The sequence below is a fragment of the Melanotaenia boesemani genome, chromosome 4 (genome assembly GCF_017639745.1).
Source record: "Melanotaenia boesemani isolate fMelBoe1 chromosome 4, fMelBoe1.pri, whole genome shotgun sequence".
NCBI classification, from domain to species: domain Eukaryota; kingdom Metazoa; phylum Chordata; class Actinopteri; order Atheriniformes; family Melanotaeniidae; genus Melanotaenia; species Melanotaenia boesemani.
In genome coordinates, this window is record NC_055685.1 from 12,990,123 (window position 1) to 13,016,414 (window position 26,292).

Sequence of the window (26,292 nt, forward strand, 5' to 3'; positions counted from 1 at the left end):
GAAAAGAGATGAAAGGGGGGAAAAAGGGCCTAGAAATGTGGATGTCTGGATGCTGTGCTAAAAGTCTGTGCAGCATTCATGTCATGACGTTCCAGCAGAGGTACTCACAGCAAACGAAGAGACTTGAGTCCGTCAAATGCCCTCACTGGTATACAACGCAAGCGGTTGTAGCTGAGGATTCTTTGCACAAAGAATTAAAATGTTAATATGGAAACAAATGCAGTTTTTTTTTCTTCATTTCAAGCTAAACTTTTAAAGCACAATCCTATACCATGTCAAACTAAGCCAAAGGCAGGCAGTGAGGCATACGTAACCAGTCACTTGCATTCACACACATCTTTAATGCAAACAAAAAAACTAGCGTTATAAAACCTCTTTGTTGGATGCTTATGTGCACATTGCAAATCTGTTTACAGTAATTATGACTAAACATTTACACATTACAATTAATTTAAATCAAATTTAAATCTGTGTGAGATCAACATTTTCTTATAGTTTTGTTTGTATTGTGAGACTTTTTCCAAGTGCTATGTGAACTCACACATGCACTGATAATATGGGCCACAGTTTGTGTGTGATTCTCATAAAAGTACCTGCAACAAAAGGACACACGCAGTCATAAATGCAGAAACAGGGACTGATATAAGGCCAGACTCACAGGGTAAGCAGCTCGGACATGTTATTGAGGCTGTGGTTGGACAACGTGCTGATCTGGTTGTTACTCAAATCGCTGAAAAGGAAACAGATGCTTAAAACACACACACAGGCCTACATGCGTAAAAAAATCCACAAACACACAAAGTTTACTTGTATGTTGTCTACGGTACTGCAACAGTCACACCCACATCTGGACCAAACAGACAGGATTCAACACAGAACTCAGTCTGTTAGTTTTGGTATTTAAAAGCAGAGTGCAGGAAACAAACGCCAAGTCACGATCCTCCTCATAAATGTGTGTTTGACTGCAAAAAAAACCTCCAGCTTTTCTTTTTTTGTGCATTAATGACTTCATGTCTGTTGGGTTCAGGTGGGTAAAACTTACATGAGTGTTAAGTGTTTGTAGTTGGAGAGTTCCACAGGAACCTGAGTGAAGTGGTTACCATCCAAATATCTGTAAGATGGACAAAAAGAGTAGAGTATGATACATATGTAGAGGCAGATTGGAAACATAAGGGGGAGGGGATGGGGGAGGAAAAGGGAAATATGGAAAATTTAAAGGAGGATTAGGACACAGAAAAGAGAGAGAAAGAGAGAGAGAGAAAAGAAGAAACTGTGTGGAAAATTCCTTAAATTCAGCAGCGTGAACAGTCATTACTGCTGCAGCCATAATAAACACTGAAGTTTAATAACCTCACAGGCATCTTACACACTCTCTATCTCTAATGCATGAGTGATATTCCATCTCCATCACTTTATGACAACGTACTATTAATCCACTGTATTAAGTGAGCTTTTGTTAATATTGGAGGAAACATGCTTCCCACAGGAGAAATGTGGAATGAAAGAATATACGATGAGTCTGCTGTCTGATGATTCATTTATGGCGGCAATTTTCTGATGGGTCAGGAGGTTTTATACTGTTGGGCTGAGTGTTTGTCCTCTGCTTGCCTGCAGAAAGTTCAGCTGTGCCTTTACGGTGTGTTAATGTGTTGTTTTTCATCTAATATCTTATTATTAGCAGCTTTATTATGTTAACGTATTATTCAAATGCAAAATGTTTAAAGCGTTAAGTGTCCTGTGGCCAAGAACTGTGGGGGGACGCTCCTTTGAAATGTTACCATTATAGCTTCACTGTCCTTAAAACAAACTTAAAAGTAAGTTCCACATGTTGATGGTAAAACCTTAAAGCTATGCCATTGGGTATTACACTGTATTATTGACAACATAGTCATAAACAACATCATTCACATAAAGTCTAACAACAAATAATGTGGACCCCAAAGATCCTAACATCATGGAGTCAGTCCACCTGACAACATGGACAGAATAACTGGTAAATCACTACAAGATGTGGAAGGTAGAGCAGCGTACCTTTAAGTCACTAGGTACATCATCGTCTTCATAAATCCAATCCTTGTCTGAGCTCAACTTATATCCATCCAGTTGAATTAATTAAATATTTTAAACTTGTTTTAATTGTTTATATTATTTATAATATTTTGTTAAGTTAGATAATTTTTCAAATTTTTCCAGACCCTAAAACAATGGATTATCTGTAGCTAGTTTTTAACACAGTTCATGCTTGATAAATGGTTTTCAATGCGACAAAATGAACACTGTAACAGAAAAACTGTGTCCAGTTTCCAGAGAAAGGTGAGATGCAGTAGAATAAAATGTCTGTATAAAAAAAAAGAAAGAACAGGATTATTGTATTGAGGGCAACTGTCATGGTCTATGGGTTTTGATTATGTTCCTTCATTTTTGTGATGTCTCTTAATTTTAGTTTGACATCATGCCCTTTATTCAGTTTTCTACTTTACTTTCTGTTTTATTTCAGAAGAACTGCTCATCTGTCCTTCCTCCTTAGGCCTGGTACATTCATAAGATTTTTGGGCTGTTTTTGTCCCGATTTTGCCTCTTCCCAACCTTGGACGGCAAATGCCCGATCAGCGTGAGATTTCCCTGTCCAATAATAATTTGGTCTGTGGTGTGTTATGAGCCGATTTGTCCTGATAACACGCTCTGAAACGGGTCGTAGCTGACAATTGGGAACATTGAACATGTTCAATATTTCATAGTCGATTTCTGAGGAATGCCGACGACTTGTGCATTCTGACTGCATGGATGGTGATGTGGTATGTAATGTAGCCAGAGAGCCAATTAGCTAGGGAACAAGGAAGCAAATAAAGTCCGTGTTCACGCCGCCTCCAGTCTGTTATTTTTTTCAGTTCTGACTTTTTTTGTTAACAACAGTCCCAAGACCACCATCATTCCCTGGTCCTATATATCCTCTTCTGTGCTGTGTGTTTTTTCCGATTGTTACTATGGTTCTTCTTCTTTGTTTTTTGCCGGTTGTTACTATGGTTCTTCTTCTTTGTTTTTTGCCAGTTGTTGCTATGGTTCTTCTTCTACATTTCGAAGTTGGTCCGGCTCGGAGGACTAGATTGTAGATGAGTTGCAGGACAACATCGTTATGTGTGTGTTGTTCTGTGATTACATTTTCGGAGCACACCACACAGAATAAAACTGATTTTTTTTATCTTCACGTGTGAGGTCTCGACCAGATAAAAAAATCTCATAAGATTAAAAAAATCGTTATGTGTGTCCCAGGCCTTAGTTTTGCTGCCTGTCAGGTCTTAAATAGCTGATTGTCTGCACCTGTGTTTCATCTCCTAACTGCTCCACCAGCATAAAGACTCCTTTATTTTCCAGTCTTGTAGACCAGATGGTCTGACATCTAAAATTTTTGTTTTGGCTCAGTTTATAAATGTCAGTGGCTCAATGACTTTTTGTTTCTTCTAATTATTGGGAGTTTGTTAAATTTGCCATTGATCATGTAATGTCTGGGAAAATGTTACAAGCCTTAATATCAGAGCTTTAATGCTTTGGTTCGTGTGCCCCATCTATAAAATAAAACTGCCCGTCTCCTGTGTGTGTGTGTGTGTGTGTGTGTGTGTGTGTGTGTGTGTGTGTGTGTGTGTCTGCTGTGTGTTCACCTCTGAACTGTTTGTGACAAAAACAAGGAGAAAGCCATGATTTAAAATATAATTTTGAATCTTTTCTTTTGTTTTGCACCTTAGTCCATCTGTTGAGACTTTTTTGTTTTGTTTTTTCTTCCTTGGTATGATTGGCATGGGTGTGTTGTTTAGCGCCAATTATTTTTAAAAAGGTTTCTGAGCCTATGCAACCTCAAAGCCAAAAGATAATTTTTATGCAATTCTGATTTCTAACTCTTGTCCATTGGATAAAGTTTTCCCAGATTTTTTGAACCTTTTAACAATAATAAGTCCTATAAATGGCAAAACTCCTAAATTTATCAAAAGTTTAACTGAGAAATATTACTTTAAAATGGTTGAACTATTTGTTCAAACAGTCTTTCTTACGGGGTGAACCCTCACCTATATTTACTGCTGGAAGCCTTGGTCTCTGTATTATGGCATCTTCATACCTGATCATTAACTCAATTTTTGCTAACAATTCCCTGATTCTGTGCAAAACAGAATGGATTTTAAATTTCTTCTACAAACTTATTAATGTCTAAATGGCCTTCCTCCACCCTGCCTTTCTGACCTGCTTCAGCCTTATGCTCCTTCTCGATCCCTGAGATCTGTTAAACAGCTGCCTTTGGTTGCAGTAGCAGCTCCTAAACTTTGGAACAAGTTACCTTTGAAAACCAGACAAGTCACTTCTCTTCCTGTTTTTAAAACTCATTAAAATGAACACCTGTTTCCCCCTTGTTTCTTCTGTGACTGTGTTTTTGGGCGTTTTTAGGTGCATGTAGGCGCATGTGAGCATGTATATTTATACTGTTTATACCAATGTCTATTTAGTCTATTTCATGTATTTGCTCACTGGACACGACTTTGGTTCAATGCTGCTGTTTTGTTGTTTTAGATATGCTTCACAGATAAAACTGGATTGGACTGGAAATACTGAAATAAGTTGTCAAATTTTCAGTCAAATTCACACTCAGCACATATTTTTGAGGGAAAAAGGTTAACAGATTTGCAAAGCCTTGCTACTTTTCTTTTTTTTTTTTTTTTAGGTGGAAACACTGAAATACTGGACCTTTCTGCTCAGTAGTTTGTTGCTTTTAAACTCACAATTCAGTGGTTTCTTTGGGTAGGCCTTTGGGTAGCATGGTGAGACCCTTGTTGCTGCAGCGCACCACTGTATCCAGGCAGGAACACTCTGCAGGACACCTCAGGACTGGAGAGCAGCTATTCTCATCGTTACCTGATGGACACATGAAGGAGAGGAAGGTTGATAGAAAAAAGAAATGATGAAAAACAAATATGTACAATGGGTAAGCAATTTATTATTTCCTCTGTCTTACCCTCTTCACAAGCAAAATCCTGGACAGCCACATCCTGGATGGGGATCTCCTTCAGGAAATAAGGATTCTGGCAGCGAGGGTTTCCAGTAACGATGCGCTTCCTTCTCAGCCAATCACCGAGCCAGGCCAGGTGACAGTTACAATTGAAGGGATTGGCCAGGAGGTTGCTGGTGAACAAAGACAGGAAATGTTTTACGTTCTTATTGCACATTATTTGAGTGCTTCATCATGTTTGTACTCACAGTGTGGACAGGGAGTGCAGCGTGTCGAAGGCTCCGGGGTTCATGGAGGTGATCTGGTTGTCGTAGAGTGAAAGGAGACGCACTGAACTCAACCCTACGAAGCTGCTGTTACTCACACAGCTGATACGGTTACTCCTCAGCATACTATTCACATACGGACACACATACATGTACATGCAGGCACAAATGAACAAATTAGTATGACACAGAAATTAAATACACATGTATACTGTTATAATTTTCTATGAAGACTATCAACATGTGGGAGACTTTTGAATATTACTAGCACTCTTGATGCATATGCATACAGTATATGTTTGTGTGTGTATACCCACAGTGTGCGGAGGCCACTAAGTCCCTTTAGCATGTGGTGGTGTATGTTCTCCAGTCTGTTGGAGGTCAGTATCAACTCGTTGACCCCTGAAGCTCCTTCAAATGTCCCCTCCTCAATGTCAGTGATGCGGTTATTACTCAGGTTGCTGAACAGAGCAGGAAGCCGAGGAGAAAAAAAAGGTATGGTAGGTTTACAGCTGTAGTTTTCTCTGTGCAAACTGAGTTTATGAGCAAATGTGATACTTGAGTAACTCACATCTTCCTCAGATGGGGCAACTTTTTGAAGATCCCTGTTGCCTCGAGCACAGCGAACTCATTGTTGTTTAAACGCCTGAGAAGAGAAGAAAAGTTTTCAAGAGACAGATTAGGGAAGAAAGGAGATCTTTTAATATGCATACATGCATATTGTAGCAGGCAAACGAAGCTTGACTTACAGCTCTGCTGTGTATTGAGGAATGTGATCTGGTATTTTGGTGAGTTTCTGGTTCGAACAGTCGACAGTCGTGCCTTCACAGCGGCACTTTTCAGGACAGGCCAAGTCAGCGAAGCAGTCACCTCCTAGCTTACTGCGGTAATCCTCCGTACCTGGTCGAAACCACAACCACAACATCACTGAATGTCTCCACTGTGCAGGAATCGAACCCCAGCATTTACTGGCATCAGTCTGGACAAAACCTCTGCTGTTAGTTACAATGTAAAATGTAATACGATGGAAACATTTAATACATTGCAGAGGGGCTGTGTAGCTGTTGTTTGGAGTGGGAGCTGTCAAGATAAACCAAACATGTCCGGAAAAACAAAGCTAATTACGATCATATGCTACATTTCTAATGATCGTTACTTCAAAATGCTGTATCTGTATCACAGACTAAAAGGAGCCAAGTCACATCAGGACTTGCAAACTTAAGATCAACATAGACTGGCACACTTGTATTGGGAGTTTTTCTGTCCTGTCAGACTACAAAGCAAATGTTGTTTGTGCAAGCAAACCAGCATTAAAAAACCAGATCACAGCAGAAAAATATTTATTCACTTCTAGACAGCATACTCTCATATAATGTACACACACAAATAGACAATGTCAAACACGCTGACACACAAACAAAAACGCAGGCAGTGACAGGAGTTTGCTGTCTTTTGCGTCTCGGCCATGCTGCAGGGATTTGCAGGGCCGTTCCATGGTGCTTGACAGAACCATGTTCCACTATAGGAACCTGGCAGCCACATGGTTAGATCAAGCACAAAGGAACAACCTGCTGACTGACTGCTCCTCCGCTGGAACACAGGGGTGGGAAGGACAGAGGGAGAGGGAGAGGAAGGGGAAGCGAACAAAGGACAGTAGAGGAGAGGATGTTTTCTGCTGAGTTGTGCAATGCTTCCTCCTGTAGGAGAGGAGAGGAAGAATTGAGAAGGAGCAGAATGCAGTAGGAGGAGGAGAATGGGAGCAGAGGGCAGGCAAGTATGAAAAAGGTGAGGAGAGTGAGAATAAAAGATAAAAGATCTAAAAATAAGTAGACTGTTTGAGGGAGAAGAGGAAAGAAAAGTGAAATAAGAAAACTAGTAAATGAAAAAAGGATAAAGAAGGAAAGAGTTATCTGGATTGAGAAAAAGTTTAATCCAAAGAAAAGATATAGATGGCAGCTTAAGTTAAAAGAAGAAGAGGAGATGTGGTGAGGATGAAAGTAAAGAAAAGTGATTAAAAAAAAACACAGTAAGAGACTAAAACCTCTACAGACGTCTAAAATCACAGACAAGAACAGGAGCAGAGCAGCTGTTACAGATGAGTGGGAGGAGAGTTACAGCAGCACTGAATGCAAGAGACGTCTGGGTACAACACATTCACACGCGCACACACACACACACACACACACGCGCGCGCACACACACGCACACACACACACACACACACACACACACACATACAGTAACACACACACCTGCACTCACACACAAACTGACAACGGACACGGACATGATTCAGATACGGAAAGAAGAGAAGAAAACTTCCTGCCCTAAAGTGTAAATCTTATGAATATTCTCGTTGTTGGTGGTGAACAGACAGGAGGAGTCACAGAGGGGTCAAAGGTCAGAGTCCAGCTCTGGGACGAGAGGTGAGGGATTCAGAGTTGACGGAGAACCGTGTGTGTTTGTGTGAGTGTTACTTACAGCTGACATGGTGTACTCCTGAGTGTGTTAGAAAGGCAGTAGGAAAAAGAAGAAGGGATTTCACTCGTTTATTTGAACAGAAAGGAAAAAAACTGATGAAAAACTGAAAAAGAAAAACTGCAATTTGTGCCCAGGCAGTGATTCATTTAAAGTAATGCCTTGTGAAATGTGAGAATCATGCCTGTAATACACACATCGCTGAAGAGTTTGCTTTAAGGCACTGACACAAACTTGTTCCTGGCAGATTGTGTCACTGCAACTATACATAACTTCATAAAACATCTAAGTCTGTGAACATTAAACTTTGGCAAGTGCATGTAGATGATGTGGAAATAGTGGACAGAATACAAATTAAATGAAAGAATTTAAAATATATTGATCCGAGCTGCAATACCAAGGTTGTACCACAGAACAGAACATGTTTATTCAACTTTTCAGCCTTAATTTATTCAGCTTTACCCCTATGTGGTATTTGTGCTTTGAAACCTCTATCCCCCTGGTGAGCTTCAGAGTTAATGACTACAGCGAGCACGCACACACATGCTGCCTCCTCCGTGTGCGGCTGTGGTAATGATCGCCTTTAGCCCTGCTACTGATCTCCTTTGCATGTCTGATTTGCATATTTCTCAGCACCCCTCTGAGCATGGTGACTGTGTGACCTTTTGATGTTCTGCTGCAAGAGAAACTGACACAAATGCTCTCGGACACATGCTCATACATTAGCTATCCTTAGACATGCCAAGTAGTGAAGAGAAATAGTGTTCAAATATGGTCTGTGTGGTCACTGCACCAATATACTTTAATTTATTTAATTACACACACAGTGGCCAGCTGACAACAACCAGCTGATTAATCCTTCTATTATCAGTTTTCACTGTTAAGGTCACTGTTGAAAATCCAGTGCAAGGGCAACAGTGTGATTATTTTGTGCCTGGTTAGACATGATGCATTAGTACTTGGACAAAGAAATAAAAATGTTTTAGCTTTTAAAAAGTGTCAAGCAGGGCAAGCCACTCAAAGTGTCAGGGTTTGTGAGTGTGCAGTGACTGGACAAAAACTGTCTCAAACACACAAACACACATGCTTAATGTACAATACCTGGGATGAAATACTGTTCTCTAGCTAATGGAGAGACAAGGAGATTGGAAATTTAAATTAAAAAAAGAACAAAAGGCTCTAATACTCCCAAGTGTTATCTGTGTGTTTCTTATATTCCAGAAAGAAGTTTGTGGTTAGTGGAGAAAGACTGAGGGAAAATCCCAGCAGGAATACACAGAATGAGAAGAGGAAAGTTTGTCTTGAATCTGATATGTGGTCAGAAATAGTGGAGAGTGTGTGTGTGTTTTTATACCTGAGCAGCGGAACTTCTTGCTTTTGATTTGCCCGATCCGTTTGTTGGCGAGCCGCCGAGGACTGGTGCAACGGGCACCGCTCGTCTCAATGGGATTGTCCTGCAGGTAGTCCGCCAGCCACTTCAGGTGGCAGTCACAGATAAATGGGTTTTGGGCTAAGTGTCTGATTCACCCACAAAAGCAGACATTGACACACAAAACATACAAAAACACACATACATACGCTGTTAGAATAATGCACACTAAACAAGTGTGTCTGATGGCAGCCAAAGAAATGATTTTTTTATGCCAGTTATGTAATGAATGTCTGCAAACTTTAAAACTCTGAATCTTCAATTTCAAACACTTATTCCAGCTGGATTGTATAAAAAATTAAATGACACAAAACAATTTAATGTTAACAACTATAAAAGTTTTTACCTGTTTTTTTATGGGTGCAGATGCTGAAAGCACACACATTACTATCACTTTGTCATAACTTTTCAGGGTTAAACCCCACCTGCAACTTCGGCTCCACTCCTACAAAAGTTATATCAAAAAGTGTGTCTCAATCAGGAATGACTTCTTGTCCCATAAGAATGAATGGGATTTGGCCAAAATGAGTAAAAAACCCAGCCTATAATGGAAACTTACAGCTCAGGCCTACTTCGCCCCAAAAACATCATTCAAAGTTCAAACATGTCATTTGGCCGATGCTTTTCTCCAATGTGACTTACATCTGAGTTCAAACACGTTCAAAGTTCAAACATATCATGAAAGATAAAGTCTTAACTGCCTGTAAGGACATCTTTATATATTTTATGGGTTTGACACAATTGCAGGTTGCATTTTAGAAAAAATAAAAAAATTGCCCAAAATCCCTTCGTGCTTTAAATCTGGCCCAAAAAATTTATTCAGCGTCAGCATGCCCCTTCTTTCATTCTCTCTCTCTCGCTCTCTCTCTTTCCCTCTCTCTCTCTCTCGCAACCACACACACACAAAACATGGCTGTAGCTCAGGAGGAAGAGCAATCTCCAACCAGAAGGTTAGTTGATCGATTCCAGGCTTTCCCTGACTGCATGCGGAAGTGTCCTTGGGCAAGACACTTAACCCCATGCTGCCTCCTGATGCGCCTATCGGGGTATGAGTGTGTGTGTGTTTGGATGTCTGAATGTGACAGGTAGTGTAAAGCGCTTTGTGTGGTCAAGCTGGCTGTAAGTACAAGTGCATTTACACACACACACACACACACACACACACACACACACACACACACACACACACACACACACACACACACACACATACACACACTATACTCATACTGCTGGTGTGTCTACATATCAGTGTCCATCTGCAACCCCTCCACACTCATTAGGGCCGGCTCCATCATTACACCAACCAGGTAACCAGCAGCTGCTTCACTGTGACATGGCTGCCTTCACAACACGTGTATGTATATCTGAGTGGGCAGTAGCTGCAGGGGCACCCATCAAAATTATTTTTCTAGTATTTCTGTTTGATCTAAACTATTTCAGATTTGTGTTTGGTTCATTATGTCTCCCCTTTAATAATATCAGTTGGTTTTGTATTATATAGTGTATCTTTTGCAGCAGAATATTGCTAGAGATTGTAGCACATTTTTGGGACACAAGCCACACATATAGCTGTGTTGCTCATTCTACAAAAAAATGTATCCCAACAAGTTATACCTCATTGTAAAGGAAACTAATCAGGCTGTCCAACAATGTATAATACAACACATATTAGTATTATTAAAGCGGAGAAAATAATCTGCCAAACACAAAATTCCTTACTTTTTTTGTGTTACATTTATTTTATTCTAGACCTGCATATTAGGAAAATGATTTATTAGTTTAAAAGTAATTCATAAGACAAAATAGATTACTAGTTACTTAACATTATTGCACTGAAAAGGCCTGGAATATTTTCAAAATCAACACAAAGAGTAAGGCTGACAGGTCATACTAACACTGGCAGGTGAAGCAAACTAAAGATGAAAGGGAGGCAACTTCACCGATTCAGACTAAGTAGATCTGGCAAGCACATAAGTCAAATAAATTGTTGATAAATGTAGTGGCTGACATGTTCTGTCTATCTAAGTGGTGAGCTAGCAGGATGTCCCACACATATGATACCCTCTGAGATGCACTGTAGTGAAGACAGCATCTCATTTTTGGTACAACACATTGTTATTTATCAATTTCATCATGAGGGTGATAGGAATCTGTAGGAGTGATACTCTATCACATAGTGTATTTGTAAACATACTGATAGAGGATTTGGACTAAGAGGAAAAAACAGCAACTAAATAACAAATATGTCTGCTACTTCAGCACCACGGACAGTGCCATATCACAGGGGTCCGGTTGTTCAAACGTAATCTTAGCGGATTTCGGTTTTCAGATAGGATCAGATCTTGAAAATGGGTCGTTCAAAACAGAAATCCGGATTCTGAAATCCACTTGGATCACGTAATCCAATCCTGGTTGTTATCTGGATAAAACCCTCAGTTTGGGTTGTTCAAAACTTTTGAGTAGAATCCGGATAACTTTGATCCAAAAAAACAGGATTATCCTAATCCCAACAGAGGGCAGGATTACAAGGCGGATTTCAGAAAGAAACTGCGGTACAACCTAACAGCTGATCAAATAATAGAACTCTTTATTCGGTAAATATGCTTATATTTGTATTTTACACCTGACTTAACCGTTACAGTGATAAAGTAGTTAACATAGGGACAGGCTCCTATTAAGTCCTTCAGCGTAGTAAAATAAAACGGTAAAAAAGCACAATGTAAAAATAAAAACATGACATTATCATATCCCCACGAAATAGACGACCAAACAGATCCAATAACAAACACTAATATAATATTCCCTTTTCCTGTTATTTGTCACTGCATAATTATTTGTCCCGCCTGTCCCTCATTCTGACAGAATGACAGAGGTTGGGCTGGTACCTCAGCACAGGGCTCAGGTGCCTCATTTACATTGTCACAGAGCGGGACGGACCGCCTGGTCGCAGTGTTATGCAGGATAACACATGCACGTATTACGTTACATGCTCCCGGTGGTTCCACTTGCAAAGCATGCAAACCGTCTCTTCTACCTGCTGTTCTTCACATGGCCAGCAGCAAACACTAATCTACATGCTGGAAATCCGGATTACATGATCCTGAAAAACAGGATTTTGGATCAGGGTGATCCAATCCTATTTTGCTTTGAATAACCGGAATAAAAGTAAGCCGGATTACGTGATCCACCGTCCTGAAAAAATGGATTACGAAATCCGGATAGCCTTTGTCTGGATTAAATTTTTTGAACAAACGGCCCAGGAAAATGATAATATTTTCTTTGAATTATGTCTGTATTAGAGTAGGGACTCGATTAAAAGAAATAATCTAATTAATTACAGGGTTTGTAATTAATTAAACGAGATTAATTGCATTTTAATTGCATAACAATATTTGCCCCATTAAATACGTACATTTTTTTAATACGTTAATTGTTTGGTAATTAATTAATCATAATTAAAGCGTTAAAAGTCACACCCCGAGTTTATATTTTAAAGCTCATCATTGCAAACATCTTGTGTCCTAAGTACCGGTTTTAAATGACACTTTATAACAAGAAAACCTGAAAGAGTTTGTGACCAACATGTACGATGGTTTAGTCATTCGGATTAAGGCAGGAATGGTTGGGTAGGAAATGTTAGGTGGGTGATATCTGAGGCCAACTCCTCCTATTCATAATCAGACTTCTTTCACTCCTCTTTCAAACCACCATAGGTCTTTTCACTAGTCTGACTTGTGCTTTGGCTTAGATGTGTGTGTGTGTGTGTGTGTGCACGTACAATGTTTGTATGGCTCTTAGCGATGAGAAAGTCCCCTTGGCAATAGTCTGGAGCTTGTTGTCATACAGTGATAGCAGATTGAGGTTGTGAAGGTCCTGAAATGCATCCACGCGCAGACACGCTATCTTATTAGCATTCAGCAACCTGAAACAAAGAGGTGACAGAGTGAAAGGAAAGCAGAGCAAATTGAAGCTTTATCGTGTTATCAATCTGCATTGAGTGTTTCAGTGGTGCAGGTCAGTGATGATTGCTTTCTGTCAAGATGTCTCCTCTCTGGTGACAATGTTGAGGTAAGCACTTTCCAGCTGAATATCAATGAGATGCAGATTCGAGCTTTAAGCTCTTAACTTTGTTTGTGTGTGACTGTGAGTATCTGTGTGTGTTTACTCACAACAGCTGAAGAGAAAACAGCCCCTCAAACAGTCCTTTTGAAATCTCAGTGATCTTGTTCCCATATAGTACCCTGCAGAGAACAAACACTACAATAAGAAGTTATGAATGAGATAACACATGCACTTTTAGCCTATAAAACTATTAATAACATGGGTACACAAACCATTTTTATATATGTTCTTTTGTTGTTTTAATGGTTTTATTGGTCAACAAACCAAATACAGTATCTGTTGCATGTACACTTTAGTGAAACAAGTATTAGAATGTCTTATTTGGAGTCATAACATAAAAACAAAACAAAGAAACAAAGGAGAAAAACACTTTCTTTTAAATAAACTATCATTCATTAGAAGATGTGTGTAGAATAAAGCTTTGACAGAAGTTCAAGGAAGATGTAATCAGTCTCCTATCTGTCTTGTTACTTGTGTGATTTCTTTGCGACACTATCGCTTCACCCTTTCCCACGCTGTCAAACCTTCATCCTAAATCATTACGTCACTGCTTTGGTCCAATCATCTTCCTGTTTCAGTTCTCACCCAGCCAATCAGTTTCCTGTTCCTTTTATACCTCGCTTCAGCTGCCATTCTCCTTCCAGACCATGTGTCCCTTATCCCACCTCCTCCTTATCCAGATGCCCATGATGGAACCTCATTAGAATTCTGCCTCCTTAAAGTCGACTAACAACATCTGGATTCTGAACCTTTCCTATTATCCATCACATAATCTTCTACCTCCATGCAGGGTCGGAGTCTAACTGTCAAATTTTACACCAAGTCACTATGTAAAAACCTTCTCATCTTTTCTATACCAAATGACACCAATGCATTTGTGACCACCTTTCATTTGGCCTTTAATTTGGTCTCTCCTTATTGAATTGTTGTAGTTGGGCAAGATGGGGTCCCAAATTATGTCTGTCTATTTAAAAATCTTTTATTTTAAAAAAGCAACTTGTTATTACAGTGATAAATTAATGTAGTTTTTTTTAATTATTATTAATTTTTAATTATTATTATTATTATTATTTTAACTATTCAACAAATATGTAACATGATAAAAAGGTTTGACAAGTATTAGATATGTGGACTTAATAAAAGCCTACTACTGGGACTACTTCTGTGGAATAAAGCTAAAAAAGTTTTAGCCTGGCCTCATTTGATGAATGCACCATAAAACTACTAAGAAGATGGGTCTTTGGTGTCTAATGATTTTTAAATTTCAGTTAATGTAGAATTACGAAGCAATTTGAAAGGACAAAAACAAATGTTATGATCATCATCAACAGTTTTTAATGTTAGCCTCTAAAACTTAAACACAACAAAGAGAAATGGACCGACAGCAAAGCTGACATGTGGTGGAGGGATTACAGCGTAATATTTGACTGAAGTAAAAACTTGCCAGCTGGCTATGTTACATCTAACGTCATATGTTAAAAAAAAAATTTGGTGTTCAATCAACACAGGGCTCATGACTAAAACAAGCAAAAAAGAAAAACAAGAAAACAAAACAAAACGATACAAAAACAAACAAACAAACAATCAGTAACAGCACAATATAGCAGAACTGCAGGTGATAAGATTAAAATTGCCAAGTTACAGTCATCAGATGATGTGTAGTAGCTTGAACTCTCAGGCTCTTCATTGTATGCTTTCTCATATGTTAATAATATGTTTCAAGGAGGGATTGAGTACGAGTTTTCTCAGTGGAGGTAGACTTTGGAGCGTGAAGCGCTCCACACAATAAAACATACCAATATGAATAAAGATTTAACTCAGATAATAAATAGGGCTTATATGTGCTGTCTTTCTGTATATTAACCAAAGCATGTCACAGGCATTCATTACAACCTGACAAAATTCTACCAACACGAGATTAAAGGTCACAATAAACCTCAGTGATGGAAGTCTAGTGATCCGCTGTCTGCATACGATAACTTTATGGGTTAAGGATAATATCCTGATTGTCTCCCAAATCACTGACATGACAGACATTCTGTTGATGTAAAATGCTGTAACCTAACTTACATTTGAGTTATAGTTTCACTTCAAATGGTATTTGAGATTAAGATTACATTTTCTGCTCTAGCACAGGCACAACAGCCCTGCTGATGCTGACCATAGTGTTATGCTGAAATAGGCCATATTTTTATTTGTGAAGACAGGCATCAACATCAGTTTTATTTATTTATTTTTTGCTTCTTCTGTGTGTATATTGAAGGTATAGTTAGCTTTCCCTGAATTAAAAGAACTTCTAGATTAATCTTTTGCATAGAAATTAGTTCACAAACTACTGAAAAGTTAGGGCAGCTCATATAAACTATGTCAGAATTTGTTACTGCACAGGAAATAAAGCAGTGAAAAATTCACGCAGAAGCTTCAAGAAAGCTTAATTGAAAATATGACATAGCAGAAAATCTAACCTTTGTGTAGGTTTCCATGACAACACACTGGACCAAAGTGTTACTAGTTATAAACAACTACAAATAACTATGAAAAACACAGAACCTCTAATCTTTGTACAGTTTGAGGAATACAAATTGTTTAAGATAGCAACTCTTTGAAAATACACCGGATTACAACCACAAAGAGTTAAAGGCTGAGACTACCACTGTTTTCCCTCATGCCTTTTATATACACATACATTAGCACTTTAACACACAAATTATCAGTCATCTCTATGCTTCATGCTGAGTTTAACTGTGTATGTAGGCAGTCTAGAGACATGTGTTTCAGGTTGGCTTCACTGAGCTGAGTGGATGTCCCTGAGAGACCTGACGCTGGCAAGGAAAGGTGGGGACTGGACGCCTCATTTATGTCTCACAGACACATTAGTACGTACTGCTCTGTGCAGACACGCACAGACGCAACCGACGGCTCATTACATCCTCCCCAAACCAAACACTGACACACGGAGGACATGCAGTGCATGCTTAATGTGAAACCCATATTGTATGTGGTGAGTCAGCATGAAACCGTGTGTCCCGTTCTGTCTGTGGTGAATGTGTAATGAGGTGGCAGGAGCCTCCATTCAGCAATTCAGCATTTATGAATTATTGACTTTGGAGAGAGGAAACCTTAATATAACTTCTTCATGTAATAACACTACATCTCTCACCGCCTCCTCAGCTCTTCAGTCTGTCTTCACGCGTAAAGCAGAAGATCTGATCTGAGACTCAGGTCACAGAAAAAAACTGTCTTTGTAAAAAATAACTTTTAGAGTTGTACTTTTGTTTGTCACTTGGTTTTATTGGTGAAAGACTAAAAAAAACACTCATTATTGTATTATTTGCTATTTGTCCTTAATTTTAGTAATGGCTTTTGGATGTAAGCTGATGCTAAAATTGGATTTAGGGGTGATACAGTGGTCCCTCGCTATAACGCGGTTTTGCAAATTCTTTTTAGTGGCATGCTTATTTGTTTTTTACAGCGCATTGTGTTCTGGACTTACTTTTCTATGAAGGTTTGAACTTTATACACTTTTCTCAGACGTTTATTAACATTTTCACACTTTTCTCTCTTGTTTAAACACCCTCAAAGTGTGTAGTGATGGGTTTTACAGCCTTAAAACATCTTTAATAATTGTAAAAAATAAAACTGACTACTTTGTGGATTTCGCCTATTGCGGGTTATTTTTAGAACGTAACTCCCACGATTAAAGAGGGACCACTGTATTTCCAAACTCAAAAAGTAGTTTTATCATCAAAGATCGATTTTGCACTAATGCAACAGATCTGACCGTAAATTTACATGAAGCAAAGTCAGACTACAGAAAAAATATGCTGATCTGTTATGGGTCAAAACAACTAACAAACATTTTAGTTGACTTTGTATGTAAATTAGACCATGTTGACTGAGAAACGGGATGATTCCACAACTTTGGGCACTTCATATTTTCTCTACTGGCTGCTTCTTCTTCTGGATCAAAAGTCACTCATGACTGGATTTGTGGAGGGTGTGCAGATTATGTTAGTCAGTTTGAGTTTAAGTGAATAAATATATTTCTGCAAGAAGGGATTCAGCCCCAAGTGACAATATTTGGATAAGTTACCCTGACTTGGAAAAACTGAGAAAAGTTATAATGGTTGGAATGACTATATTTACTTTAAAAGCAACTTTTTAATTGGACTGAAACAATAACATTGCTTTTATTTCTAAATCCATGTAAAATAACTGACTGTTAAGTATGTGACAAACATAATTTACTCTTGAAGAAATACTATTCAAGTTTCCAACGTTTGTGACATTATATGACAGCTACGTTTTCTTATATGGCACTGTGTTACATATGTATGAAAATCTTGCTTTCATAGCAGTTCGGTTATGCTGCTTTACGACGCCGTGTGTTTGGTGACATTTGATGAGAGAATTGAATAGATACATCTCACTACACCTTCTCTTTTGTAGAAGAAACTACAGCATCGGCTAAAAACACAGCCGTACAACATGGTAGACTTGAAGAGACAGGATCTGTGCCATCTGAAGACGTAACTGGGTCATTCTAAGGTTATGAAACAAAATGAGTCCTTTCTGTAAAATAAAATATGTGATCAGGTGGTTCAATGATCAGCACAGAGTACTCACAAAGAGTTAAGGGAACGCAGGCCTTGGAAAGCATCGGCGGCCAGCTCTGATATCTGGTTGTTGCTCAAGTCTCTGTGGAAAACAAAACACAGAAAGAAGAAAATGGGAAAAAAAATCAAAAGTATAAAACAAGATGAAATGGATGAAGAATAGAGAAATATAGAAAGTGAAACAAAGAGGTAAAACTGGCCACAAAGGCAAGAGCAATAGATGTTTACAGCATATCAGCAGATGGCTGACATGGTGCAGAATACAGATATCTCCCAATCTACTCACATCCTGCGTAGCTTCTTATAAGGAGAAAAGGCCCCAGCTGGGATCACCTTGATGGCGTTCTGCTCCAATCGTCTGGAACCAAACATACACACAGACCATTGAGAAGAGATATTAACATTCCCCTACCACAGCCCTATCTCCTCTGTACTGCTTACTGCTGCTCATTCCCAGGAGCTCTGGTTAAAGGGGATTTTTCCAGATAAAGCGCTTTGAAGACTGTTGCCAAAGTCTGCCACATTTCTCTGATCTTTAGCCATCTTTAACCAGCATTCACTCAGATAGGCACATAAACACACTCACATTTTACTGTCTGGGAAGTGTTGCATTAAGTCTGAATTTCTGTCAGTCAGGCTCAAACTAATTCAATCCGGCCAGGAGTGTGAAGGAACAGAGAAGGGAGTAAATAAAAGAAAACGGGGTCTAAATTGCTGTTATCCAAACATTTCACATGTTAATATCCTGTAAAATAGAGGCAGTAGAGCAATTGCAAACTAGTCATTCAATTGTACAACAATTTCCTGAAAATCTTTTATTGCTGTTTTATACTGTTAAGTTCTGCTGCAGCCATTTCTGGTCCATATAACCACATACATTTTAATATTTTTCTTTTTCTCCCCCACTCGGTCTTGGTTTCAAGTGTTCCAAGTCTCAAGCCAACAAATTCAAGGTCCATTTCCAGTCTAAAATCTATTAATTTAAATCTGAGCTGAGAATGACATTGGACAAATTTACCTTCAAACCTTAAGTTCAAAAGGATGTTAGGTCTATTAAGAGGTTTTTCATAATGTTTATATGAGGGGATTGTGGGAGAGTTTAAACCTCTTGAGCTGGATTTTGAAGAGCATACATTATTCTTTAAAAAAAAAAGATCTTCTTTTCTTTTCCAGCTTGTCCTGTGGAGGCTGAGTGCAGTATATTTTGCCAGTTAGATCTGTTCTTCTCTCTAATATCTACAATGTCCTACAATGAAGAAAGAGCTGATGAGCTCATAAAGAAGTTGGTAAAAGTTTTGGATCATTTGCATTTTACATGGCTCTTTCCATATTTTCACTCAGAAAATTGGTACAAATTGCTCAAATTTTTGCATGCCACCATACAAAGGAATGTACAAAGGCAGAGGTGTTGCATGTTTATTTTCTTATGTCAAGCCTTTTGTAAGCTGAACAGCTCATTTTACATCTCAAAACAAACATAAAAATAAAAAACAAACTCTCGAAGACTTTACCCTGAACTCCACAAGTCTTTAGTGTTCACTAAGTTTAAATCTGCCTACCATCCTTCGTCTTGTCCTAAATCACACCTTTAAATGGCAATATGGTCAGAAATGTAACTCAAATAAATCTTTCAGCCCGTTTTCTCCTCTGTTATTTTCTTAAGTAGGAAATAGCTGCATGAACAGATTTTCTCATTTCACAGATGTGTGCCTTTATTTCACCACACAAAGAACAAATAGAAGTAATGAAACAGAAAGGTGGAGAAAGTCAAAGAAAGAAAATTGAGACACACAGTGAAAGAGCATGCGAAATATCACTGCACCTTGCACGGATGCAGGAGCTTTGTGTGTCTATGTTAAGTATTTTCTGTATCTTACATCTCAGTAATAGTTTCAGGCAGGTTGGTGGGTATTTCTGTCAGACCCTTTCCTCTGCAGTCCACGATGTTGTTACTGCAGGTGCAGGACTCTGGGCACTGTAACACACTGCAGGAGGAAGATGATGATGTCTGGTAACCTACACAGAAACAGGAAGCCGGTATTATCCATAGATAGTAGATTATCATTTGTGTAAACCCCAAAGGTAGAGGATGGTGAGAGAAACCCAGTAGCAAGTGCACAATAACTGAGGTAAAGATGCTGTCTTTAACATGACCTTGTCTGTCTGCTACATCATTTCTAATCTTGCACACCAATTACATAGTTAAATATATGCAGTACATAAAGTGAAAGCCAAGCCATGCAGAGGAAGATGAACACTTACCTTCATCCCAATCTTGTAAAGCACGAGCAAAAGACAGTAAGAAGAAGCAAACAAGACGAAACAAATATAGGTTTGCTGCTGTGACAGAGCAAGCAGAGGAAAGCCACAAAACAACAACAACAACACAAAAGCTAACAGTGAGCATAACCTACCTGAGCAAACAAACTCCTTCTTCTGCACTTCAGCCACATTGTGCCCCCTCAAGTGTGGAGGGGCCATGCACTGTGTATAAAGACCCAGGCGAGGGCGCTGTCGCAGCCACTCGGACAGCCAGGCTACGTGGCAGTCACACTGCAGGTTGTTGGAGTGCAGGCGGCTGGACAGAGACAAGGAAGGAGGGAGGGCAGGAGAAGGGGGGATGGAGAGTATTTGACAACCATGTGACCGCGGGGTGGGGGTGGGGGGGGGTGTTAGTGAGAACAGGTGGGGACAGGGAGAAGAGAAATAATAGATTTGATGACACGGGGGAGATGGGGGCAGTGCAGGTGGAGAAGAGAGAGTTGCAAGTAAAGATCAATCAATTAAATATATGGGCATAAATGAAAGGAGTCTCATTCTCCCACCACTGGGGAGTAAAATGTACCAAATGTTAACTTACAAGGTTCTGAGCTTTGGCATGTGGTTGAAACTGGCCACAGACAATCGACTGATGTTGTTATTGTTGAGGGTGCTGAAGAGAAAACAGAAGACAATTGGATATGTACATTTATTATATTTTAAAAGGTTGAAGCACGCAGAGTGGGATACAGAAATGTAGTGTATGGCGGTTGGATTCAACAACACCATTTGTAATAAATTATGTGTTCCAGGCAGATGTTTGTTTAAGCTCCTCCGCTGGCATCGATTAAACCTCTAAAAATATAAAAATGTAAATTAGCTCAACCTCTTCATCCTCCACTTGCCTACAGCTGCTCACCTTCAGCTCTGTTTGAACACTAAAATTACTCTACAGTGGTAAGATGGATCATTAGAGTCTTTCAACCACACATGCTTCATAAAGAAATCAGAGTTGTTTAGACAATCCATATAGCAGAATAAGTCTCTACAATGTAGGTTTATTACAAATGACAAGTCTAGCTATGTGCTTCTGTGTTTTTAAGACTATAACACATCTTTATGACGCCACCATGCTGTGTTAATAGTTAAAAGTGAGGTTTTTAGTGTCGTACTTGCAGTAATTCACTTCAGAGCCCTCTCACTTTGTACAGTGAAAGAGGAATTCTGAGAAGGGAGCTAAGCTAACGGCTACTCAGAACAGAGACAAAACAGTGGATTTTTGTACCTTTTAAAACAAATTAACCTTATTTATTTATGTATGATTTTTAAAATACTTTATAGAATATTATGAATGTTTTGCATCAGTTATTTACTTTGTTACTTTCTTAATAGCTGACACCGATCCTAGATGGTCCGTTGATCATGAAATAACATGAAATATAGTATGTGGGCTCATTTAAGTTTAAATCCAAAGAGACACAGTGTATAAATCAATAAACACAATATTCTGAGCAAGTACTATGAAATATTTGAGGTTTCAGTTGCTTTAGATAGATAAAATGAGATGTTTTCATGTTACTGTTCTTAGAAGTTAGCTTAGTTAGCTTAGCTCTCCCATCACAATTTCTTCCCGATTCTTCAAGTTGAGTACACTCTGGCTTCTGTCTGCTGTGGGTAAAACTATATCTGCTCATAGGTACTTCATATAACTTAATTTATGTAAATAAATATATAATTAAATAAATAACTAGATAGATGGATAAATAGGAAGGGGGAATCCCTGTTAAACATAGTTCTTCTATTCCTCCTGAGTTTTTAAGACAACATAATAAATAGTAATTTGGCACCTGGGTAGATATTTGATAACATTTGAATTTCTGTTTCAAAACATTCCTTGTAAATTATGAAATGGTGTATTTGATGGCAGCTTTAATAAAAATGAATACATTTTTCTGTTGACTATTAAATACGCACTACGATACCAGAAAATGTCTGACTGGTGGTCAGTTCAAAGACAAAATAATTTGTTAACTTATTTAATAAATTTTATGATGACAGAAATAACAGGAATTTGCATTCCACTTCAGAAACTATGTGAAAGTCTTCTTTGGCTGGAGCTTCAAAGGCAATGCAGACTTTAAAAGGTCAATGAGAACTTTAGCTGCTTCATATCCCTGCATATATCTGCTGTTAATGTTCCTCATTCAGAAAAGCTGTGCTGCTGCTGCTGCTAGCAGGTCGACTGAATAAACAGGTACTCACAGCACTTCCAGGTCACGTAACGCTCGAAAAGCTCCATCTTCAATACAGCTGATGTGGTTGTAATCCAGCTGCCTGCAAACACACATGGGAAAGAAAGGAAGCTGAGGATGTGTAGATGTTTTACAGTAAAGCTTCAGGTGAACATATAACCAAGCAGCCGGCTGTAGATAAAAATACATTAACTCTCATGGACAATTCCCCAACAAACTCTCTTTGTCTCCCTCATCATCACTCACTTTCTCTCTTCTGGACATGTTTCCTGGGCTCTTTGTTCTTATAGATGCATTTCTAAATGTAGTTGTCTCTAAATCCATTCCTGTTTCCGGCCTTCTTCTATCTGATGTCTAATTTGTATGCGCTGCTCTTTACCTCTTTCCCTGTTCTCTCTCCCCCACTCTTTCTCAGAATAGCTTTGCTGAAACAATTTAATTAAGACATAAGGATAGTAAATCATGTGCTGTCAGCTGCAGTCTAATGCACACACACATACACACACACACACACACATGCACACACACACACACATGTAATGCCCTGTCCTTTTACAATAATTGCAAGACATTTAAAAAAAATTATCTGATGCAGGGGGGAAAACAACACACAGGAAGCAGTGAATTAGTTGATAAATCGATATTTATAGAATTGCTGCTGTGCAACTGCTTAAGCGATAAAATGACCTACAATTATCATAACTATTAGTGAGGCAAAACAAAGGGAGAAAAAAGCAAAATGCCAGTGCTAGGTCCACACACACACACACACACACAACCTGACATACACACAGCTGCTAACGAGCTGTGGGTGCCAGTCAATACAACAAGCAGGAGGCACATGACATTTAACACAATGAAATATTGATGCACAGACACATGGCTGCTGTGCACATTTGCAAACATGTTGAAGTGGTAGATGTGCACACATATACACAAACAGATGCTTACACACTAAACACATATGCATAGAAAGTGTTGCTGTGAGGGGTGAGCCACTTACAGGTTCTTGATTTCCACAGCTCCCCTGAAGGCTTTCCTTGGAACCCCCTGAATCTGGTTCTCACTGAGGTCACTGGACAGAGAGAGACAGAAAGAGGCGGGCAGAGAAATGATTTATCAGGGAGTTTAGCCAAGCTGTCACAGAGCCACTTGCTTTGCAGCACAAGTACTTGATGTAATCACCAAAATGCAGCGAGGGAACTTAGAGCCAGATAAATCATCAGCAGAATTAAGTTCCTTGCACAGAGAGCACTCCTTCCTCAAATATAATCAGCTGTCTCTGTTCGTCTCTCAGTCATACAAAGAACTCTTCCTCTGACAAGTGTCATCTTAACTAAAGCCAGATGCAATTCAATTGTGTGCTCAGAACATCCCTTCAGGTCAGTTAACGGAAAGCACCCATGACCTGTAGGGGGCACTGGTGACCTCTACTTCCCTCAGAGTTTTCTATTTCCTCTCTCATCACTCCCACTCATCTCCACATCATCTCCACCACCAGCTTCCCTCCTCTGCTTTTAAGGAGTGAGTGATGAATGTGCATGTGTGTGACTATGCACATCAGGGTTTACACAGATTTAATTTTCAGCCACTTTAACTAAGCCACAGTTTGGCCAGCACACATACTGATAAACACCCACCTACACACTTAAAAGGTATAAATATACTCAACCATATGAACAGGTGTCTATTCTGGCAAGTGAAATACAAGCAATAACTGGTTGGTATAGCAACTCGTTTAGTTGAGGTCATACAAATATAGGTTCTAAATGAAAGCACATACAAATAGTCGCATATACAGAAGTCTTTATCATTTATATGCACATGTGCAAATATAAATAAATGAAATTAAGGTATAAGAGTAAATCTAGCTGTCAGATTGTGGCAGAGTATGGAATGAAGATTGAAAGAATTGAGTTAGCTGACATAATTTCTGGAAATATGACACTGACACATCTGGTCTCTCAGGCTGCTCATTAGTGAGCATTTGTGTGTGTGTGTGTATGTGTGAGAAAGAGAGAGTGTTGTCTGATGCCAACACACACCCATGTTCCAGACAGACTACTCGACCTTTCACCAGTGACCTTCCGGCTCTTGACCCTGATTGTGGCCTCCACAATGCTAATCGGCTAACAGCTAATGCCCATGCACATTCTTCAGATTCCTGCAGTTGTGATGGTATAATCAGCACTGCAGATATCATCCATCTCCCCTGTCTCCACCTGCTGCTTCTAAACTGCATCTAAAGTGGTCTTTTTTTTTTGTTGCAAAAAACAGAAAAGAAAAAAAAAAAAAAAAAAATCAGAGCAATGTGCTTAAAAGTTGGGCTGTTATCCTGTTTTCGGAGATTAACTTTTGTTGACTCAAAGTTAAACTCAGCTGACAAAACTGGATGCTTTATTTAGCCTGCAAGCCTGTGGGAGGGTTGGCCACTGCGGTTTTTGATTGACAACTGAGACAGCAGGGGCACAAAGAAGCAATGCAAATAAACTTCTTTTGGTAACTGTTGCTTATTAGCAAACACAGAGATTTGTACAAGTAGTGAAGAAAAAACAATCAATCATTCTGAATGATGCTGATAGTAAGTTTATAATAAAATGTTCTGAAAATTTACATTTTAAGTCAGTTGATAGAAAACTGAAGCTTTTTCTGTAACTGGTTCAACTTAAGAGGAAACTGTGAAAACACTCAGGTTTGAGTTGCTATAGAAGGATTTGCTCTTTCCTCTTCTTTAAAGATCCCATATTATACATTTTTTCAACAATGTCATATGGGTGTCAGAAGTCTAAAACTTTGTTTTCCAAGTGTATTACCCCAAATTCAGCTTTTGTCCTTAATTCCAGCCATTCAAAAAGTAGCTCTAGTGAGCTCTAATGAGAATGGGCTGTTTCTGTGTCTGAACATTTAAATGTTCATGAGTGTCCAGATCCTCTCCCCTCTCTGGGAGAGGATCTGGCTTTTGCTGGCATCAGCTCTGTGATTTTAGAGGGCAGGCTCAGCTAGCCAGGGGGGCGGGTCAATGACAGTATCCACTACTGGGGGTAGTAGCTATTTGCCTTTGTGAGGTCACAAAGGGAAAGATCTCAAACGCACCCATTTGAGCACACATTCACTAAAAAGTGAGCAAACAAGTGAGAAAGGTGGTGGAATTTTCTAATTCTTGGGCCTCATACACAGGCTATGAGGACACATAAGACTGTTAGAAAGCCTTTAGAAAGTGAATTTTGCATAATATGGGACCTTTAAAGTTAATGTTGACCATTTGGACTACACGTCAATCCATCCATTAATTTTCCATAACCAGCCATATCCATCCATCCATCCATCCATCCATCCATCCATTTTACAGACCAGTTCCCTCCAATTCAGGTTGGTTTTTAAAGAAGTTGGACTCAAACAAAGCTGCCATTGGGCAAAAGGTAGGGTTCACCCTGGAGCCAGACACGCTCACTCCTAATGACAATTCTGAATCACCAATCAACCCAAAATGCATTTTTTTTTAGATTGTGGGAGGAAGCTGGAGAAAATCCACAACATGGAAACACCACATAAAAAAGCCCCAACTGGGATTCTAACCAGTAACCGTGTTGCTGTGAAGCGACAGAGCTAACCCTCACACAGCCCGCTACAGGTCTAACTTGAAGAAAGAAAAAAAAAAGCAACAGAAACTGCAGTCTCAATTAAATATGCCCTCATAGAGAGTTCTCTTTGCAGCTTTTTTACACACAGAATCCAAAAGATTCTCAAACATAAAAACATAAATAAAATATTTCACTTTCAAATGATCATTAACAATTGATGATTAACAAACAAACATGCTGCATGTATGTCCTCAGCACACTCTGATAGTGAGATGAGTATGATCCTCAACTTCACA

General features: G+C 39.1%; 1 protein-coding gene across 4 annotated transcripts in view; it reads right to left on the bottom strand.

The window, feature by feature from the left end:
- slit2 (slit homolog 2 (Drosophila)) overlaps window positions 1-26,292 on the bottom strand; it is a 110,075-nt gene that overhangs the window by 18,001 nt on the left and 65,782 nt on the right. For 2 of the 4 annotated variants that reach the window (XM_041983451.1, XM_041983454.1), the window contains exons 5-24: window positions 23,419-23,490; window positions 22,426-22,497; window positions 20,765-20,836; window positions 20,319-20,482; window positions 19,782-19,920; window positions 18,191-18,262; window positions 17,915-17,986; window positions 13,336-13,407; window positions 12,945-13,088; window positions 9,089-9,252; window positions 8,836-8,859; window positions 6,006-6,156; window positions 5,828-5,902; window positions 5,574-5,717; window positions 5,239-5,382; window positions 4,997-5,163; window positions 4,764-4,896; window positions 1,043-1,111; window positions 659-730; window positions 109-180 (exon numbers count right to left, since the gene is read on the bottom strand). In XM_041983451.1, coding sequence (XP_041839385.1) covers window positions 109-180; window positions 659-730; window positions 1,043-1,111; window positions 4,764-4,896; window positions 4,997-5,163; window positions 5,239-5,382; window positions 5,574-5,717; window positions 5,828-5,902; window positions 6,006-6,156; window positions 8,836-8,859; window positions 9,089-9,252; window positions 12,945-13,088; window positions 13,336-13,407; window positions 17,915-17,986; window positions 18,191-18,262; window positions 19,782-19,920; window positions 20,319-20,482; window positions 20,765-20,836; window positions 22,426-22,497; window positions 23,419-23,490 — 2,094 coding nt within the window. Of the gene's footprint in view, window positions 1-108; window positions 181-658; window positions 731-1,042; window positions 1,112-4,763; window positions 4,897-4,996; window positions 5,164-5,238; window positions 5,383-5,573; window positions 5,718-5,827; window positions 5,903-6,005; window positions 6,157-7,737; window positions 7,756-8,835; window positions 8,860-9,088; window positions 9,253-12,944; window positions 13,089-13,335; window positions 13,408-17,914; window positions 17,987-18,190; window positions 18,263-19,781; window positions 19,921-20,318; window positions 20,483-20,764; window positions 20,837-22,425; window positions 22,498-23,418; window positions 23,491-26,292 lie in introns of all 4 variants that reach the window. The other 2 variants (XM_041983452.1, XM_041983453.1) reach the window with 2 other exon arrangements.